Source organism: Ovis canadensis, chromosome X (genome assembly GCF_042477335.2).
Source record: "Ovis canadensis isolate MfBH-ARS-UI-01 breed Bighorn chromosome X, ARS-UI_OviCan_v2, whole genome shotgun sequence".
In the NCBI taxonomy this organism is placed as follows: domain Eukaryota; kingdom Metazoa; phylum Chordata; class Mammalia; order Artiodactyla; family Bovidae; genus Ovis; species Ovis canadensis.
This window is the reverse complement of record NC_091727.1, coordinates 53,486,450-53,498,823: the sequence shown is the minus strand read 5'-3', so window position 1 is coordinate 53,498,823 and position 12,374 is coordinate 53,486,450. Positions and strand designations below refer to the sequence as shown.

The 12,374-nt window shown below is 47.2% G+C and overlaps 1 protein-coding gene and 1 long non-coding RNA gene across 2 annotated transcripts; one reads left to right on the top strand and one right to left on the bottom strand.

Moving 5' to 3' along the window:
- Positions 1–131: 131 nt before the first annotated feature.
- HSD17B10 (hydroxysteroid 17-beta dehydrogenase 10) lies at positions 132–2,660 on the bottom strand. The gene is made up of 6 exons (XM_070291637.1): positions 2,405–2,660; positions 1,906–2,070; positions 1,106–1,270; positions 857–985; positions 669–777; positions 132–470 (listed from the first exon to the last, which is right to left on the bottom strand). The coding sequence occupies exons 1-6, from the start codon at positions 2,429–2,431 to the stop codon at positions 280–282; spliced, it is 786 nt and encodes a 261-aa protein (XP_070147738.1). The 5' UTR covers positions 2,432–2,660; the 3' UTR covers positions 132–279.
- A 3,116-nt stretch (positions 2,661–5,776) lies between these two features.
- On the top strand, positions 5,777–11,968 carry LOC138929918 (uncharacterized). The gene is made up of 2 exons (XR_011446072.1): positions 5,777–5,975; positions 9,974–11,968. It is a non-coding gene; the product is annotated as an uncharacterized lncRNA (long non-coding RNA).
- The last annotated feature ends 406 nt before the right edge of the window (positions 11,969–12,374 follow it).

The following is a 12,374-nucleotide window of genomic DNA, read 5'->3' as shown; positions in this document are numbered from 1 at the left end:
GGACACAAAAAGTGTAAGGTACTGCCATTCCCACCCCACCCATGGGTTCTGAGCATCCAACCCTGTCAGTCTTCACCCATTCACATTTCTTCCCCATGCCAGCTCCCCCAGCACACAGTGCTGCTCACTCCTCCATGAGAAACAGAGACTTTATTAGGCACACAGGGTGACTGATAGGCAGAGGTTACAGAATGGCTACTGGGCTTCCTTCCGAACTGGAGAAGAGCACTCCAGGAGGGGGAGGGACAGAGGAACCTTTGTTCTCTCTGTCTTCCCCCTTCAAGGCTGCATGCGGATGGCCCCATCCAGCCGGATGACTTCTCCATTGAGGAATGAGTTCTCGATGATGGCCTGTACCAGATGAGCATACTCGGCAGGGTCACCAAGTCGGTTGGGGAAGGGCACCTGGCTGGCCAGGAAGTTGCGCACTTTATCTGGGAGGGTGGTCAACAGCGGGGTGCCAAACAGGCCTAGATAAGACAGCCAAAATCAGAGACCCACCCTCACTTTTATATTTACCTGGTCCCTCCTCACCGTAACTCTACTTGTGGTGCTTCCCTATGTCCAGAGATAGAAGGCTGCTGCTGTTTAGATGGTAGATACCTTCCCTGCTCAATTGCCCACAGATCCCACCCAATCCCAGGTGTGGCGGGGAGGGGTATGTCTACCTGGAGCAATGGTCATCACCCGGATACCCATGGGAGCCAGATCCCGAGCAATGGGCAGTGTCATGGCCACTATGCCCCCCTTGGAAGCAGAGTATGCAGCTTGTCCAACCTGGAGAGGGAGTGGATGTCATAGGGGGCAGGGCCCCCAACAAGTCACCAGGGTACAAGCCTTGTCCCTACTCACACACCTGGCCCTCAAAGGCAGCTACGCTGGCCGTGTTGATGATGACCCCACGTTGGCCTCCCTGGTCTGGTTCGTTCTGGCCCATCTCACCAGCCACCAGGCGGATCACATTGAAGGTGCCCATGAGATTCACCTGGAGGACCAGAAGAGACATGATATAGGACTTGAAGCAGAGGTAGCCTTTTGTGGGTGTGGGGACACTCACAGTCAGATACTTCTTACTACTACCCCTGGAGAACCTCTAAGGCCTTACATTGATAACTCGCTGAAAGTCCTCCAAGGTATGGGCCTGGCTTTTCTTTAAGTTATATGTCTTGCTGGCCACTGCAATGCCTGCACAGTTGACTGCCACATCCACACGGCCAAACTTTTCTCTTGCTAGAGTCAGGGCTGCTTGCACATCCTTCTCTGAGGTCACCTTCAAAGGGAAAAGTGGAGAAGGTATTCATCTACCATCACACACATACCACTAAATCTTGCGGCGGGTGGGGGGCGCAGGGCAAATCCAGTCTTCGAGTGACAACAGAATTGTGTAAGCAAGGGAGGGACCAAGGAAAGAAAACTCTAGAGTGAGACAAAGGTGAAAATGTTAGGTATTACAGAGCAGTGTTTCAAAACATCTTTAAAATCTATACCCTCTTTTGATAAACTTACATACCCCTGGAGATTCTCAACTGCTGTGGATCAGATAAGTTGTGAGAATTATTGATATGAAGATAAACTAGCTTTTTGGTACCCCTACTTGCTAATATGATTTCGTCCAGCTTTACTTTCTGTAGTTTGTTTCAGGATAAATTTTTTGACTTTGTAAATATTAAAATTACAGGGCACAATAACTCTACGTATCTCCTTGAGGAGATTCTGATATGGCTAATCCCCAACCTACCTCCCCACCCTCCTCCCTGTTGTGAATCACAGCTTTAGAAATTTTTTATCCAGAGGCATATGAAAACAGCTCAGACCAAAAGGGAAAAGGAGATGGGTCCATTGCCCACATAGACAGGCACTCTTATAAAAGGAACCCCATGGGAGAGGTGAGGTAACCCCACTTACGTCGGCTGGGGCAAAGGCGCAGCTCTTCCCTAACTTCTTGGCCTGGGCCTCCCCATCTGAGTTGGGCAGGTCCAAAAGTACAGCAGTGGCCCCCTGCCCCACCAGTCGCTCCGCTGTGGCCAAGCCTAGGCCTGAGGCTCCGCCGGTTATTAAGGCAACCAGACCCTGTGAAGAGGAGCTCGGTCAACAGCTACACTGTGCGGACCACCCCCACCCATTCTCCAGGCTTCTGCGAGGGAGGCTCCCGGTCACCGCCGCGACTTGACCCAGATGTGCCTCCTCATGTTAATGATGGGACCCTCTGGGTGTCTCATTCTCAGACAGCCATCCAGTCACCCCACATGCACGTGCCCCGGAGAGTTGACCTTCACCTCCCGAGCCCCACCGTCGCAATAACAGGCCTAGATAAGAGTGATGCTTTCTCCCAGCACTGATCTCTCCCCGCTGGTTCTACGGCTGCGCCGTCCCAGCGGGTGCAGAAGGGCGAAAACCCGTTTACCTTCACGCTCCGACATGCAGCTGCCATCTTGCTCAGGCCTCTCTACAGGGCTGGACTGTCGGGCATTCGCTAATTGGCCGGGGTGGAGCCGCGAGGCGGGGCCGGCGAGGTGGGCGGTCCGCCGCTCAGCCAAACAAGTGGGCGCCAGCCTCTCACGTCACCCGCCGCAGGGGCAAGGTCGGCCGGGGCAAGGTCCAGGCAGAGAGTCTCTACGCCCGGGGAAAAGCGACGAATAGCCGCGTCGCAACACTACCACACCCCCGGGCTGGGGGGAGGGGGACAGGAGATTGAGAAAGTGTTCCTTACTCCTCGGAAAAAGCCTCGGTTCAAGTATAAACATATCGGAGAGACTCCTATATTCCAGTCTCTGTGCGGGGCACTAGGGATAATAGAGGAATGATAAAATAATCAGAGGAATAATAAAAGGTTCATGCCTTCTGAGAGGGAAGTTGGAAAGTTCAGTTGGAAAAAGAAATAATTTCAGTACAGACACAGACAAAGGAAGGGACAAAGAACCAGATTCTAGAACCCAGGCATGGATATACAAAGATGGTGATTGTGAGAGCCACATACAGAGAAATATGTTGAGGTGACCGACAGGTTCTCAGAGATACGGATGTGGAAAGCCATAACAAGAGAAACTAGAAAACGACATTCTGAGACAGCTGCTGAGAAACACAAACCCAAAGAGGCATAAGCAGAGAAGCAAAAAACATCTTTGAGCCTTTGGTACTGTCCTCTATGTCTAACCACCTATTTTAAACCCCAAAGCCTAGATCACACATTTCACATTGGACCTCAACCAGAGATTGTCATTTAAGACCCAGAACACCCTAAAACATCTTTTCACCAGTATCCTAATTATAATTCTGAGCCTACCTTATCTGACTTCTTTATATACTTCTCCCCAAACCAAGGTCTTCAGACCATAACCTTAGTCTACATTTTCAGCCTCATTGAGCTGTGTATTTCCTTTATTTTAAGTATCTCCCTATCTGGGTTCCCACCCAGGAAAACTTCCCTCTGGGCCTCCTAAATGTTGACTTACTACCACACTCATGGTCACTACACCATATCCATGAAAGGATTTAGTACCAGATTCACAATCTTTCAGACAACATGAGGCGCCCCCATCCCTCAGTGATATCACTCTTAATGGAGCCAAATATGGTCCAACCGCAGTGCCCTGTTTGTGTTCTTTCTTTTGTTTTTAATTTTTATTCAAGTGTAGTGTATTTTCAATATTGTGTTAGTTGTGGGTGTACAGCAAAGTGAATCAGTTATATATAAACATATATCCACTCTTTTTTAGATTCTTTTCCCATATAGGCCATTACAGAGTATTGAGTTTCCTGTGCTATACTGTAGTTTCTTATTGGTTGTCTATTTTATACATGATGTTGTTTAGTCACTCGGTCTGACCAACTCTTTTGCGACCCCGTGGACTGGAGCCCACCAGGCTCCTCTGTCGGTGGGATTTCTCAGGCAAGAGTAAGTATTGGAGTAGGTTGCCATTTCCTTCTCCCAGCATCTATGACCCAGGGATTGAACCTGCATCTCCTGCTTGGCCGGTGGATTCTTCACCGTTGAGCCACCAAGGAAGCTATTTTATGTATAGTAGTTTTTATATATTAATCCCAATCTCCCAATTTATCTTCCCACCCCAGCTGTGTTCATCTTTGAATTAACTATTCTCTCTGCCTGGAATGCTCTCCTGATCTTTGCATGACTGTATTTGTTGCTGCTGTTGTTGCTATTGTTTGGTCATTCAGAACTAAACTTCAATGTCACCTCCTCTCCCTCACCTCTCAAGCTGTGAGCCACTTAGTTGCCATTCCATTGTGTTGGAGGATGTCATCAAGAGGACGTAACCTCAGGTTGACCACAGAGCTGGACCCAGGCATTGGGACACTCCATACCCTGCCTCTGTCCCTGGAATATGCTCACTGTTCCTACAGTTAGAGCTGTTTCAAGGACATAGCCTTGAGAGAGTAAGGTGTTGGGACCATCTGGACTGAATACCACCTAACTGAATCCCATGAGCCCCTCTATATAAACTTTTAAGATTCTGGCAGATGGGTGTGGAGATTACTAGTCTTTTGGTCACCCAGAACAAACCTTAGAAGTTCCCTTGCTCATTAAATCTGCCACCTACCAATCTGGAATGGTCTGCCTCTTTCTTCAGTCTCTCCCTGCCCTTCCTGTGCAGGGGCCAGTTTTTTGAATCAACACATTGCATATTTGAATTCTCTGCATAGTAATTACAGGTCCACCATCTTTTTCCAAACTTGGGGCTAGATATGCTTTGGAATTCGAAATTTTTTCAATTCTGAAGACACATACCCTATATTACATAATTCTATATACTGCATATACTCTATACATAACGACCAAGAAAAGTCTGGAGTGTCGCTAATTATTAAACATTAGTAGTTCTAGAGGCAAAAATATGAAAATTTACATTGAATGAATCAAGACTACAAATAGCCTTATGCTATTTCAGGTCAGGTTTTGTCACCTAATGAGTTTGGGCTCCAAAGTATGAAAAAACAGCCTGATACTTCCCAAAACTTTTGGCACTGTGGAATTGTGCCTTAAGGATTTTAAGTGTTGTCTAACCTGGCCTTGTTTGTGTGAGTGTTTGTGTGTTCTCCGTGTGCTGGAAGGTAAACCCCATGGCAGCAGGATCTTGTCCTTTACCTCTTGGCTACCTCATGCTAAGAACACTGCCTGACATGTACTACACACTATCAATATGAATTAAGGAATAAACCAGTCAATCTTGGGAGAATTTTCAGGCCAGCTTCATGATTCTTTCATGAAGAATTATGCTCAGCTCCAAGGACCTTCACCTCCTTTCTACTTTAACCACCTCTGTCTAAACCACACTGTTAACCTTGTCATATCCTGGAAAGATTCCCCCACATCTACAAACCACCGCCTCTGACTCTGACCATATTCTCTCAATCATCTCAGGTCTTCTCTCCACCACTTCTTTTATATCCTTGAACCCTGTTGATCTGTGGGCCTTTCTATTTTCTCCAGCCCAGCAGTTTCTTCCTACTTTTCTTCTGGACAGTGTAGACACTCTCTCATTCCTCCTCTCTCTTTACCCATTCCCACCAGTGTCCTCAACCCATTATCCCTTGGCATCCTACTAATTCAACTCCTTGAATTTTCAGCACAGACTCTGATACCAGAGGTCTGGGTTTGAATCTCAGCTTCATCATTTGCTAACTGGATGACCTTGGGAAAGCTACTTGAATGTGCCTCTTTATCCTCTTCCATGAAATGGATAAAATCAAAGTACCTCCTTTGTAAGGTTGTTAGGAATATGGTGCCATTTCTCAGATTTAACCTGGCTGAAACAACCTCAGCTCAGCCCCCACGAGGCGGAGCCCAAGCACAGCAGAAGCCCAACTCAGTGAAAGCTCCCATGGTGGAAGCTGAACTCAAGAAAGCCCAGTGCAGTGGAAGTGACAAGAAGCCCAGTGTGCTGGAAACTGGGACAACAAAAGCAAATTCGGCAGAAATGTCACACAGCTCAGGTTCCAGAAGACCTCTGATTAAGGTAGGAGGTCCTCGCTCCTATGGCTGGAAGGACATATGGCTAACAAAATCTTAATTCCTTTACAGTCTCTCCTTTCTTGTTTCCTCTACACCTGCACCCCCCCCCCAACCCCCACAAACAGGCGAGCAGCAATGGGTGCAACTGAGGGACTCTGGCAAGGGCTCCTCTACTCCCCAGTGTGTCCCAAAGGTTGCACCATCTGCTATGTCCTAGTGGGTGGCCAAGTGGGTGAGGGTTCTTCTGTCCTTAATCTCCTTTGTGCCAAGGATCAGGCCAATGAAAATTGTGGGCACAGGTCAGGTATTTAGCAGATTTTCTGGCAGATTATAAAGGGGATTCCTTGGCACATATTCCCCACTGCTTTTTCCTCCCATCTTCCAGCTCCTCTCTCCATCTGTGCCACTGCTTACAAAGTATTAGGCAGGTCATCATCCTTCCATTCCTGAAAGTTGTACTTGAAACCGTTTACCTAAGATTTGGGACTCAAACCCACGTGGCAGGGACTCTGTGCTATGCTTAGTCACTCAGTCGCATCCAACTGGGACTTGAGCCCAGCTAAAACCCATGGTGCCTGGTTTCAGGACCTAATGAACCTCAGGTTCTTGATGTCTCATTGAAAAAAAAAAATCAATGAGAGATACAGCAATAGGTAAGAGGTAGATTTGTATGGGTTCAGAGAGAAGCACTCTACAAGAGTGTGGGCCATCACAGAGGGCAAGTGTGGTGGCCATGAGCTGGGTGATTTCATACGCTAATAACTGGGTCATTCCAACAATTGGGGGCCTACCCACTCCTGGGTCTCTTGACAGTGCCTTGGAACTGTCCTGTCACCTCTAGGTGTGTCATTTAGCTTGCAAGTTGAGGATCAAGGTTTAGTCATCTTGGATCCATTTTGATTTTAATTGGTTTATGTTATGCCCTTGGGCTATGTCATTCTTTCAAAAGTTGTGCCCTGCCCTCTTCCCTCCTGTTTCATGCTCTTTTCCTGGGCCCACAGTGTTGCCCTACAGTCTTCTGGAGGGACAACCAGAAAATAGCGGGTCCTTGGGAGAGAAATACTGTATAATATCCAATCTCTCTAGATATTCAGGCCTTCATCTTCCATGTTTCCTACAACATGTGCAACAACGTTTCTCAGTGAACCCGTGAGGGCAGGTGACAGGCACACAATGCCTGCTAGAAGTCCGTCTATTGGTGGCATCCCTTCAAGGGCAACTGGACTTCCAGGGATAATGTTTGCCACCTTGGGAGTTAGCTCTGGAGGCTGTTTGGGCCCAAACTCTTACCATGTTCTCCTAAAGTTACAAACACACCCCCGGATCAAATCTTCACTCCACTTTTATAGAACATCTGGTCTATTGCCTCTTATCAATTTGTTCTTAAGCCACTTAGTAACTGCTACAACCAGGACCCTGCTCCCTTGTAGGCAACATCACTCCACCCCATTTATTATTAAAATACTCTAATGCCCTTAACAGGACCAGATAGCCCACTCCTTTGTCATTACTTCTGTTATTGCCTGAAGTGGGTCTATGACAATGAAATGTTTACCATTGGAAACACCCTAATTGCTCTTTTGGAGGACTAGGGGAGGAAATCAGTGACTTACATTCCCTCAGAGCAATAAGAGGATAGGGCCTGTGGCTGTTTTGCCAGGTTCCCAGTCTCAGGGCACAGGCTTGGATTGCTTTACATCATGATATCTATTCCCATCCTCAGTGGACAAACCAGCAATGAGTTAAGATTACAACCCCTTAATCCTACCCAGCACTGGTCACGCTGGAGACCTTGGGGACACCCAACTCCAGTCCGTGGGTCCCAGGAGGTCGACCTACGTTGACCTGCCTAGGGATCTGGTCCTTGGAAGGTTGTCATACCCCAACCTGCTCGGGGATCCGCCAGTCCAGGGGTCCCAGGAGATCGACATGCCTTAACTTGCCCAGGGACCCAATTCTCGGGAGGCCGACATACCTCGACCTGCCTGGGGATTCAATCTTCAGGAGGCTGTCATGCCTTGGCCTGCCTGGAGATCTGCACCCTGACCCGGGGACACCCAGCTCTCAGGTTGCAATGGTACTGGGTAGGATAAGCTTCAGAAAGACTCACCCCTGAGGAAGTCCACCCATGGAAATAGAAGGAAGCCTATTAGTTGTGGGACTGTGCCTGGTCTCAGCAATAACTCAGGAGTCCAACAAGAACCCCTTTGCCTTTCTGGAAAGTCTAAAAGAGGCCCTCCAAAAGTTTACCAATCTGGACTTAGATTCTTACGAGGGACAGGTGATTTTACAGGACAAATTCCTGTCCCAATATGCATCAGACATCAGGATAAGGTTACAACAGCTACAGCAGCAGGACCCTGCTGCCTCTTTATATGAGATGGTCCAGACAGCCGCCAATACCTGTCATAACAGAGAACAGGAGAGGGAGGCCAAGGCCCAGGAGAGGGAGAAAAGGAAAGAGACAAGGCATGCCCAGATGCTGGCTGCCCTCCAGGGAAACCCTGTGGCAAACCCTGAGTCCTTGAAGGACAAGGCACGAGGCAAATGCCCAATCTGTAGACAGGCAGGACATTGGGCCGAAGAGTGCCCAAACCATGACAGGTCTCCTAAAACAGCTTGCTACAAATGCCATCAATTGGGACACTGGGCAGCACTCTGCCCTCAGGACCCAAGAGCCTCAAGGTCAAGTGCCAAGCCTTCCCTCATGATGGTTCAACAGGACTGAAGCGGCCCACTCCAGCCAGCCTGCCTGTCACAGGTAACCATTATGGGGCTGGAGCCAAGGGTGCAACTGGATGTGGCAGGTAGGTCTGAGAATTTCTTGGTTGATACAGGGGCTACCTACTCTGTCCTGACCTCCTTCTCCTGAGCCTTCTCCTCCCAAACCTGTACCATTTTGGGTGCTATAGGAAAAGCAATTACAAAAAGATTCACCTGAGCACTTGGCTGTTGGGATGGACAAATATTTTCTCACCAGTTTTTGGTGGTCCCTGAGTATCCTACTCCCTTATTGGGAAGAGATCTTTCCCTGCCTTCAAAATCTTGCAGCTATTGCAGTCCTGATAGAAAATGCTTTAAAACTATCTCTTGGGGGCAAACTAACTATTTTTACCAGCCACCAAGTGAAACAACTCCTGAATGGGAGAGGCCATTTATGGATGTCTGATCAAAGGATCCTCAGATATCAAGTAGTGCTGATGGAAAGTCCAGGCCTGACTATATTGCCTTGTGAGGTTCTTAACCCAGCTACCCTCCTGCCTACCCCTTTCACTCTTGCCTAGAAACCTTGGACCACTGGACAAAACCCCGAGAGGGGTTATCAGATCTTCTGACCAATCCTGAGGAAATCTAGTACACTAATGGAAGCAGCTTTGTCTTTGATGGAAAAAGAAGAGCCGGATATGCAGTAGTCTCCAATTTTGAGACCATAGAGGCTAAGCCTCTGTCACCAGTTACTTCAGCCCAATTAGCTGAGCTCATAGCCCTGACTTGAGCTTTAGAGCTGGGAAAAAGAAAAAGAGTAGCCATTTATACTGACTCCAAGCATGCCTTTCTGGTGCTACATGCACATGCTGCTATTTGGAAAGAAAGGGGCCACTTGACCACCCAAGGGTCCCCAATCAAATATGGTGATCAAATCCTTAGGCTCTTGGAGGCAGTCCATTTGCCCACTGAGGTTTCAGTCTACTGAGGTTTCAGTCTCCTATTATAAAGGACACCAAAAAGGAAGCACAGAAGTGGCACAAGGAAACCAAACAGCCGATCAGGCAGCTAAGAGAGCAGGATTACAGAACAATGACCTAATAGGGGTTGCCACCTCAGTTCCACAGATTAATTTGTCAGAAACTCCTTCATATACTGAAGGTGAGACTCTTAAAGCTAAGAGTGAGGGCTTTCAAGAAGATCATGTTGGGTGGTTCCACAAGGAAGGACTCCTTTTTATGTCTGGGAACCTCCAGTGGAAGTTGGTTAACTCCTTACATGCCACCACTCATTTAGGGGAGAAGGCCCTCCAAGGATTACTAGAAAGGTCCTTCAGAGGAACAGGCCTCCAAATGACTATAAGGTAAGTGGTCTCCTCTTGTCCCACTTGCCAATTAAACAACCCCCAAGGAGCTCAAAGACCCTAGCTGGCCCAGCCTGTCCAATGGCATGGGACCTACCCAGGAGAGGACTGGCAGATGAACTTCACCCAGATGCCAGTTTCTCAAGGGTATAAATACCTATTATTCATGATAGATACATTCACAGGATAGATTAAAGGCTTTCCTACCTGGACTGAGAAGGCTGAGGAGGTGGTAAAAAAAACTGCTTCCTAAAACCATTCCGAGATTTGGTCTGCTCAGATCATTACAAAGTGACAATGGGACATCATTTACTTCTAAGGTCACCCAAGGGGTCTTTAAAGCATTGAACATTACTTATTATCTCCATTGTGCCTGGAGGCCTCAGTCTTCAGGAAAAGTAGAAAGACCCAACCAATTCTTAAAATCAGTGATAAAAAAGATAAACCAGGAGACCACCCTGGGATGGAAGGAGGCTTTACCAATAGCTCTCCTCTGCACCCATGTTGCCCGTAAGGAGCAGGTTGGTCTTAGTTCTTATGAGATGCTATATGGGAGACCTTTTGTTTATGTCAATGACCTCTTCCTAGATCCAGAGGCTCAGACCCTCCAGTCTTATACCATGGCCATTGGGCAATTCCAACAAGATATATGCTTGTGGTGTGTCAACCAGGACCCAAAAGATTCTAAAGAGATACCACTATATGCTCCAGAGATTCAAGTCCTAATTAAAGTCTGGAAAGATGGGTCCTCAAATGCTCAACTCCAGCCCACGTGGAAGGGCCCCTACCCTGTAGTACTTTCTATACCCCCACAGCAGTCAAGGTACTAGGACATAACTCCTGGATTCACTACTCATGAGTCAAGCCATGGAAGAAAACAGAAGAGGACACTCAATACACGTATGAGCCCCTGGGAGATCTCAGATACATATTCAGGACTGCAAATGAGTGCCATTCTAATGAACACCCCCAAAATTAAGTTTCTGAGGGTAAGATTTCTCAGGATAGCTCTAAAAAGCCAACACAGCTTGGCAGGGTTGTACTCCAAAACAGACAGGAGATAGATCTCCTGATCCCTGAACAAAGAGGAACTCAAGCCATCTTGAATGAGATGTGTTGTTTCTGGGTAAATACCACCAGCTAAGTTACAGAAAGTTTCAGAGTCCACAAGAAAAACATTCAGATCCTACAGGATCTCAAAGAATGAGCTGGAGAGTTCTTGGGGTGGCTATAATATCTCTTTGGGGGATCCTTCTCCTGACAGGAGGGAATTTGGAGTTGGCTAATGCCCCTACTAATCCTTGTTATCACCATATTGATGCTGCTTATGATTGCTCCATGTATTATTGATTGTCTAACCCGTTTTATCTCTGCCCAGGTCAACAAGCTACAACATGCAGTGCCAGTTGAACAAAGATATATAAAACTACAGCTGACCATGGAAAATATCACTCACCCTTAGATGGACACCGCTATAAGGACTCTGAGACTTGAGACTAACAAGAGAGGGAGGCCCAATGCCCCTCGCTGTCCCAATTCAGCAGGAAGTAGCCAGAGAGACCTTGATGCCCCATTCCCAAAGAATTGAGCCTCCCATCTCTTGAAGGGGGAATGTTAGGTAGTTAAAATAGGAAAAAGGAGTCCATAATGGCTGTGGCTAAAAGACAAAGAAAGGAAAAAGCCTGTGAAAATAAAACAAAGGAAGTTTGGAGGACTGGAGTGAGAACCTCAGGTGAAACAAACAGCCCTCCTGGCTAGCCCAATTTACATAGGACAGGCTCAAGGGGAGGAGAAAAAACATATAAAAAGAGGAGCCCAAATTGAACTTCTGGCTTTTCTTCTCTTTGTGTCTTTTGGGTTGGCCCACCCTCATGCCTCAAGGATGTATTTTAGTTTGATTGCCAAATAAAACTGAGCTGTAACACTGATCTGTCTATCACTTCAAAGTTTTGCTGTAGCAGGACAGAACTGAGGAAATTACACACCCTCCTGACAGTAACAAATAATATTAGTGTGAAAAGAAGTGAAAGTGTTACTTGCTCGGTCGTTTCCGACTCTGTGACTCCATGGACTGTAACCCATTAGGCTCCCCTGTCTATGGGATTCTCCAGGCAAGAATGCTGGAGTGGGTAACAGTTCCCTTCTCCAGGGGAGATTCACAACCCAGGAGTCGAACCTGGGTCTCCTGCACTGCAGGCAGATTCTTTCCCATCTGAGGCATCAGGGAAATCACAATATTAGTATCAGTATGTCCCCAGTACTGCCTGGGAGATATTTATACTAAAATTTATTTGTTGTTTATCTGAAATTCAAATTTCATTACTGAGCATCTTT

Bases quoted from the DNA above. Each gene is read 5' to 3' on its own strand.
- HSD17B10 (XM_070291637.1), bottom strand. From the start codon at position 2,431: ATGGCAGCTGCATGTCGGAGCGTGAAG. The intron at 2,071-2,404 runs GTAAACGGGTTT...TCCTCTTCACAG, and splicing joins CTGCATGTCGGAGCGTGAAG to GGTCTGGTTGCCTTAATAAC. The intron at 1,271-1,905 runs GTAAGTGGGGTT...TTCCCTTTGAAG, and splicing joins GCGCCTTTGCCCCAGCCGAC to GTGACCTCAGAGAAGGATGT.